We start from the raw sequence: 8531 nt of genomic DNA on the forward strand, positions 1-8531 counted from the left end.
AGTTTTGCATTTCTTGCGGTTGCAGGGGAAGGTGCTGGGAGTGGAGGTTGGGTTGGTCGGGGGTGTGGACCTGATGAGGGAGTCACGGAGGGAGTGGTCTTTCCAGAACACTGATAGGGGAGGGGAGGGAAATATTCCTTGGTGGTGAGGTCTGTTTGGAGGTGTTGGAAATGACGAAGGATAATACGATATATCTGGAGGTTGGTGGGGTGGTAGGTGAGGACCAGTAGGGTTCTGTCCTGGTGGCGATTGGAGGGGCGGGATTCAAGGGCGGAGGAGCGTGAAGTGGAGGAGATGCGGTGGAGAGCATCGTCAACCATGTCTGAGGGGAAATTGCGGCCTTTGAAGAAGGAGGCCATCTGGGTTGTTCGGTATTGGAACTGGTCCTCCTGGGAGCAGATTCGGTGGAGGCGAAGGAATTGGGAATATGGGATGGCGTTTTTACAGGGGGCAGGGTGGGCTGAAGTGTAATCTAGGTAGCTGTGGGAGTCGGTCGGTTTATAGTAAACGTCCGTGTTGAGTCGGTCGTCCGAGATAGAATGAAGGTTGAGGTGGAGTTCAGACATTAGCTCTTAAGACAACATTAAGGTCTAACAAGGGACTTGTCTCAATAAGGGAGGGTTCTTCATTTCAGCAGTCATGTTGGACTGGCTTGGCTTTTATCCATGATTGGAAACTACTTAGGAGAAGTCACTCAAATAAAAAAAAATGTGAAAGCTAGTTTGGGAAATAAAAATGGGAAACTAGTTGTTCTTCTTAGCCAAGTTACTCAAGGATATCTCATACAAAGCTTTACAAGTCCTGCCCTGACCCAAAACACTGCAATAAAAAGTTGTTTGTTTTAATTGAGTGCATAGGTTTATTCTAACTTGGTTTCAACTTTTACAAGAGTACTACTTAAGGTAATTGCTTAAAGCTGTAAATTATGTACAAATTAACTCTTTGTATGAATGTAGAAATGTCCAATAATAAACATCATTGAAACAGATTCTTCAACATTTGAAACATCCAGGATTGCTGATTTCTATATCATTACATATTACTTAAACAATTGTTTTTAAACAGTTGTAAAAGAACATACTATGCACTTACACTGGTCGAGATACTGACTGTACTCAATATACAAAATGTTATAACATTTGAACAAATCCCACATCTTCAGACAAGCAAAGTGAAATTGCTCTGCTTGCGATTTAATTTGACCAGTTGGATTCCAGTACAACATGGCATTGCATTTGTGGAAACTGCATTTGGAACTGATTATATTCAATTGAAGGAAGGGTAATATTGAATAGAGATTTCACTGGCTTTGTCGTGATGTAGCCATAGAGTTCAGCTGACCCACTACATAGAAAATGTATGCTGTATTGACCAGTATTCACTGCTGACTTTTCATTCATTTATATTTGAGATACATATCTGTCACACTTCAGTGGCACAATCATAGTCTTTTCATTAAATGTATAAGAAAAGCTTGTCTTTAGGATCTACTTGACCTCTAAATTTAAACTGCAAATTGGAGTACAATTGGACAGTCTTATAGATACCAGGTCTCTGTTCCAGCTTCACTGCAGAACAATAGATTGCACATTATGGAAAATTTCGATCCTTATAATACTCAACGCTCTTAGCCATACTGCAAGCACTACCACCTGAGATTCACTGATCTACTCAAAAAACCAGTGGCTGCAGTCAGATGTTTGCTTGTGTATCAAACACAGGGGAAAGAGGAGAATATATCACAGCAAAAAGCAATTGGTGCAAGTTCCCTACAAGTGTGCTGTGAACTCAGGGGGTGGGGCACATTCCTTTCTTACAATTTCCTCCAATGCTAACAGCATTTGTGCTGCATGTTGAAATCACAGATTGCAAGTCAGTCTAAACCAAACTCTGCAAATTTACTCATCTGCTTTGCCACATGCATAGCATTATGGCATAAAATGGACAAATGACAGCTGAGCCTCTAAATTATCATGAATTATGATGGAAGCATTTCTGCAGCTTTGTAATCTGCAGCACTAGAAATTCAAAAAGAAATTGTTCAAACTTAGCCATGTATCAAGAGCAGCTAGTTTGACTGCACCTCTTAGAAAGACTGATGATCCTCAAGACAGAAAAAATACAATGCAATTGGACCAAAGGATTGAATTGCATTAAATGTAATCTATACTGGAATGACACTGGAAATTATGAGTCCAAAAATTTGCTACTTATACCCATCATTTATACCATCTAACTGGATATCTATTTCCAGAAGTTTTTTTTTGCTATAGTCAGTAGCACCACACTAGAACTGAAATGATATTCTGCCACACGGATGGGGCTGCTTCCCATGGGCAAAGGAACCTCGAATATGGGATCAGCGTCTCAAGCGGAGGAGAAATCACTCAAAGATAGCAAATCTTTGAAATTTCCTTCCCAGTAGGTTTTGAATAATCCATCACTGAAGATAGATTTTTGCTGTCTCTGGGAATCGAAGGACATGGGAGCTGGTCGGAAAAATTGAGGCATAAGCAGCCATGATCATGGTAGATGGTGCTGCAAACTTTACAGGCTACATGGCTGTCTCCCACTTTCGAACTTCAAGTCATGTTGGGTTTTACGGGGTAATCAATAAGGTGTTATTGTAATTAAATGATACAGAAAACATCCCAACACACGACAATGAAATCGGTTAGTATCTGACCCAAAAGGGTGCCATTCCCAAACACTGCATCATAAAGGTGGAATACCACATTTTAAACATCCATATCCTTTGCAAGGAAGGGAAATGTTCTCAGATATGAATCCAGGATATGCCCCTCAACCAAATCTTTCTTCTAATATTTGCTTGGACAGGGATATGAATTGCTCACTCAACTACAGAAAAATATCACAGCCAAACAAAATTTCACTTTTGGTTACATATTGTAGCTCTACTCAGAAGTATGGAGGAAAACTCAAGATGTCCACTCCCCATTTCTCAAAATGACAGCTGATACTCCACATTATTTTATTCTACAATGGTTTGGGTTTTTTTAATGTTAGCAGCAGGTTCTATTGTGAGAGTCAATTGTGTAGATGACTATAGACTGTAGTCTGCTTTACTGGTACAGAAGGGGATGGACAAATTCCTGGCCTGCATATACCCTCTGTCCTCCTCAGTTTTAATACTGGAAGACTTGCTTTTTATAGCACCGTTCCGATATTCCAAGGCTTTGCATGCAATTAAATACTTTTGAAGTTGACGTAGCATAGAAATTACAACACCCTAAGTTTCTATCAGCAGATTTCCACAATCTCATTGTTTATGATTAGATAACCTACTTTAGTGATCACTACCAGTAAACTAAGGATTATTTTTTAGAAGCTAAATTCAAAATTGATCATACAAACACCCTTTAAATATTTTCGTTGAAATGTATACAGCATGTGAAGTCAGTGTTGCAGATTGTATATCTTATAATTTATTTCTGGCATTCAAATATTATAAAGAAAGACTCGCTCAACAGGTGCGACAGTGCCAAGCAGAGACTAAAATTCACTTTTTCTGCAATGCGTCTGCCCCCAAACAGAGACCACCTGGCTCTCCCCTGCAGATCAAGCAAGCAACCAGATATCCCCTTGCCCACAGTAATCCTCTCTCATCCCATTTTAATTGCTTGTTAAAATGAAAGGGAACTTGGAATAATTGTTTTAATCAGCACTGAATTGCAACAAATTGAGAAATGTGGGCCTTGCCAAAGCCATTTCACAAGGTGGAAAGAGTACCACTTCGGTTTGCACACATCCAGTCAGGATCCAACGATGAAACAAGAATTGCTGACTCATACATCCTCATTGTGTCAAAAACATTCCAGTGATGAAAATCAATAAGTTTCATCACTTGAAACAGCAACACGCCTTACAAAGCATTCTGCTTGTTGTAATTAACTGTTGCTAAACAATAAAAAAGACACTTGTGGGTTTTAGCCTCTAGTAATGAGCAGACTTCACAAGACCAAGTGGTAAGGGAGCAAAAAGGGAAATTTCACCATCAGACAAAAATGAAAATAAATTGTGAAAACTGAATAATTGTGAAACATCTTCACCATGATAATTAAAACGTGGAACTCACTTTCATGTGGAGTGGTTGTGGCATTTAGCAAGGATGCATTTAATGGGAAACTGTATAACCACAAGAATAAGATGAAATGGTTGGAAGGAGGCATGTGCGCAGCATAAACAAGCATTGACCAAATGGACCGAATAGCTGCTATGTTGTAAATGCGTGATAAAACAATTTGGGGTCAATAAAATGATGATATCTGTATAGCTGAATCAAATCAATACTGGTTTGTACACTTTTGCAAAACAAGCCCCTTTGGACAGGATTTTGAAAATTATTGCAGTTATATACAATGGGAACTTGCACACATGGGGAATGGTATGGAGGCTGTGGAAAAGCACAGAAGTGCAGTTTATTTACAAGGCTGGTGGTATGACTGGTTGATATAAGGCAACATCTACAATCAGTGTAACAAAGATTTCAAAGATACATTCGGAAAACATTTCCATTCTGTCAGCTCTTTTTGAACGAAATAGTGATTTGTCAAGAAAATTAAATATATATATGTTTAAAAATCAAAGTGAGCCCAGAAATGGTTCAGCTGAAAAGGACGCTACCACAATCAGTTAATGTGTTAGAGGCTCCAGAGCATTGCAATAGCCTTGCAGATTCCCACATCGTGGTAATTGAAGTAGCACAGGCCAGCAAAAGTGATTGCTGACAGGATATGGAGGCCTGCCCGGGCCAGCTTCACCTTGGTATCTCCGTGTACGTAATCTATGAGTATTTGTCCAAGACCCCTGAAAGAGAACAGAGGAATTTACAGATAAAAGGCAATGAACTTGCACACAAAATCCAAAACCATTGCTCAAGTGAATGCCCATGTTTGCCAAAGACCATGAACAGTCCAACCACCCCGAGTGTAACAGTGACCATCTTCCTCTCCATGAAAAAATGAATATTTGTTGCAATGAGAGAAATTTTAGAAATTTTCAGCATTAATCAGACTGATATTAAGCTGCTATAAATACATTTAGCATGTTAGGGATCAATGATTAAACTTAACAGTCAGATATTTTAGGAAATTAGGAAATGTTCCTTCATGCAAACATTGGTAGGAATTTGGAACCAAAAGAAATAGGAACAGGAACAGGCCATTCAGCCCCTTGAGTCTGCTCCACAATACAATAGGATCAGGGCTGATCTGACATTTCTAACATCTACTTCCCTGCCCCTTCCCCATAATGCTCGATTCTCTGACTGATTGAGAATCTATCTCAGCTGTAAATATACACAATAATTCTGCCCCACAGCTCTCTTTGGCAATGAGTTCCAAAGACACTCAATCCTCAGAAGAACTTTCTCTTCATCCCAGTCTTAAATTGGCACCCCTTTATTTGGAGATGCCCTCTGACCCTAAACTCTCCCACAAGGGAAAAAAAATCAGGATTTATCCTCTCAAACCCCTTAAGAATCTTATGTTTCAATGAGATCACCTCTCAGTCCAGTCAGTAGAGAACCAGCCTGTTCAATCTCTCATACCGCGATAATCCTAGTGAACCTTCTCTGAAGCACCTCCAGTGAAATTCTTTCCTTTAACAAGGGGACCAAAACTGTTCACAGTACTTCAGATGTGTTCTCACCAGCACATTATAAAATCTCGCTCCCCAACCTCCTTAAAATAATGTTCCATTAGTCTTCCTGATTACCTGCTGCTTCTGTGCTGGCTTTCTGTGTTTCATGCACAAGTCCTCAGTAGTGCCTTTGTGCTGCAGGTTTCTATAGTTTTGCTCCATTTAAATAATATTGTTCTTGTCTTCTCCTTCCACAATAATCAATTTTGTATTTTCCCCCATCATACTCCATTTGCCAACTTCTTGCCCACTTTATTAACCTAACAATACCTCCCTAAGATGTTTATACCCTCTTGCAACTTGCCTTTCCATCTGTTGTGTTGTCTGTAAATATTGCTACAGTATATTCATTTCCTTCGCCGAGTCATTACCATGTAATGTGGATAGTTATGGCCCCAGCAGTGATTCCTGTGGAACCCCACTAGTCATGGGTCACAAACTGGAAAGAGCCCTTCATTCCCACTTGCTGTTTCCCACCCATTAGCTGAATTCTCTATCCGTGCCTCTAAAACCATGGACTCTTATCTTACAAATTAATCTTGTGTGAAGTACACACCTTCTGGTTCCCCTCGGTCCACTCTGGATGAGACTTTTTCAACAAACTCTACATTAGTTAGATACAATTTTTCTTTCATGAAGCTACTCTGGCTACTTGCTTAGATTATAAATTTTCCAAATGTTCTGCTATGTTCTTAACAACCAATTCCAATACTTTTCCAATAGTTGATGTTTTTGCAACCATCTTCAATAAATCTAAGTCAACTGATTCAATATTAAACCAGAAAAATTCGAGTGAACAAAAATATTCTGGCACAGCAAGTAGAGGGGGAAATCTGAAGAATGATCTAGAGTGATACTGCACTTTCAGAACTAACCACCAGACAATTTTAAGAAACTAAAACTGAGTATCAAAGTCAGAGTTTAGATATCGGAATACACAAAGTAATATTATAGTGATCACATTTAACTGCAGTGATTCCATTCCTTTGAAGTGTTTCTATCTTTCTTCCACTGCCCTGAGCACATCACTTTTTCAGTAAAAATGGAAAATAAGCCTATGCCCCTTCTACCGTGGGATATCCAAAGATGTATGCAGATCTCCAACTGTGACCTAAATGTTATCAGACACAAATGTGTCACTGCTGCAATTCTGAAATCCTTTGCTTGCCAGGTTAGTTTAGGTCCCTCAGTTTACTCTCATCCTTCCCTGCAAGTCTTGCACCTTGTTGACAAAATGAAGGATTCAACATCTTTTGACTAGGGATACAGAATGAACAAATTACAAAAGGACATTAGATATAAAAACGTTTGTGGTTTATCGAGTCTAACTAAAAGCATCACAGGTTGTGGGGTGTGGGTACAGGCAGCTCATCAACCCAGCAAACATCTCCGAGCAGGTGGCCACAAATCTATTTTTAAATGTAAAAAAAACACCCAACACCACATGTCTGTCCAAAACGTTCAACAAGATGTGCCACAAACATCAATTACAAGTCAGTTTCCATCCCATAAATTTCTTTGTTCAATTTTTCATTCGATCCTTGCAATCCCAAAGGTGCAAATAGAGGTTTGACAACAACTCTTCCTCAGCTAGCCAAGTCAAGACATCTTACTCAATTGAATATGTTCAGCAAGGAAGCCTACACAACAAGCAGAGTCAAGCCATTTAATCAAAGGTGATAACAAGTCTGATCCCACGAGCAATTTGCTCAGGTGGACAGAATAAATTATGACTGGTGAACCAATGTCACCTCACAAACATAACTCACCCATTTGCTTTTATATCTTAGTTTCCCTTTTGCCCACTTTACCTTGCCCTTGCAAGTGCAAGGAACATTTGACTAACAATAAAGCAAAAGACCAATCTAGGTCTTTTTCAATATATAATTTCAGTTGCATCACACTATAAACTTTTGCTATAAATTCTGTGTCTTACGATCTTATACTCCACAACCACTTGAAGGAGCAACGCTCCAAAAGCTAGTGCTTCCAAATAAACCTGTTGGACTATAACCTGGTGTTGTGTGATTTTTAACTTTGCTGAAAAATGTTTTGCTGGAAAAGGGCAGCAGGTCAGACAGCATCCAAGGAGCAGGAGAATCAACATTTCGGGGCATAAGCCCTTCTTCAGGATGGAAGAATTTTTAACTTTGTACACCTCAGCCCAACACTGGCACCTCCAAATCATGTGGAGACAGGAACAGAGTTATTGGTTTGAGTTCAATCGGACTTCAGAACTGACTTGTCTGATGATCACCCTGCTATTTTAGGCCAGTTACTGTAAATTCAAATTTCCCTAACGGAAAAACAGGTGGTGAATTTATTTTCAACATTTTTCAAACCAAGAAATTAAGCAAAACACAATCTCAGACGATTATCTTTCAGTAAATGTGTAGGTGCCTGCCGTTAACCTCAACAAAGTCTAGTTTCAGATCAGTGCCTTAAAGATCAGAGTAATATTGGGTCAGGCTTTGTAAAATAAACGGCTAATTCTTTCCTGCCACCACATCACAGGCGTATATTTATTGTAAACAGATTTAGCTAGCAATTCCAGTTATGTTCCAGCCAACACCAGGAGGAAAGTTGCATCAGCCACTACATTTTTAAATTGTTCAGTTAGCTGCCACAATGTGTGACATGATTTGAATTTGCAGAAAAATAACAATGTGCATTTATACAGTTCCTTACAACACAATGAATGTTTCTGAGCACAGCAATTGTTTTGTCAAACCAAATTTGATTCTGAGCCATGTAAGGAAATGTTGTAACAGGTGGCCAAGAATTTGTCCAAACAGGAAGGTTTTCATTAGCAACTTAAAGGAAAGAGGTTCGTGACGTTGGTTTTTTTTTGGGGGGGGGGGTGGATGGAG

At 39.4% G+C, this 8531-nt stretch overlaps 1 protein-coding gene across 1 annotated transcript in view; it reads right to left on the bottom strand.

Moving 5' to 3' along the window:
• Positions 1-835: 835 nt before the first annotated feature.
• Positions 836-8531, bottom strand: part of LOC122540539 — a 35841-nt gene continuing 28145 nt past the window's right edge. The window contains exon 6 of the mRNA XM_043676404.1: positions 836-4827. Coding sequence (XP_043532339.1) covers positions 4662-4827 — 166 coding nt within the window. The 3' untranslated portion in view covers positions 836-4661. The remainder of the gene's footprint in view (positions 4828-8531) is intronic.

Source organism: Chiloscyllium plagiosum, chromosome 35, assembly GCF_004010195.1.
Source record: "Chiloscyllium plagiosum isolate BGI_BamShark_2017 chromosome 35, ASM401019v2, whole genome shotgun sequence".
In the NCBI taxonomy this organism is placed as follows: Eukaryota; Metazoa; Chordata; class Chondrichthyes; order Orectolobiformes; family Hemiscylliidae; genus Chiloscyllium; species Chiloscyllium plagiosum.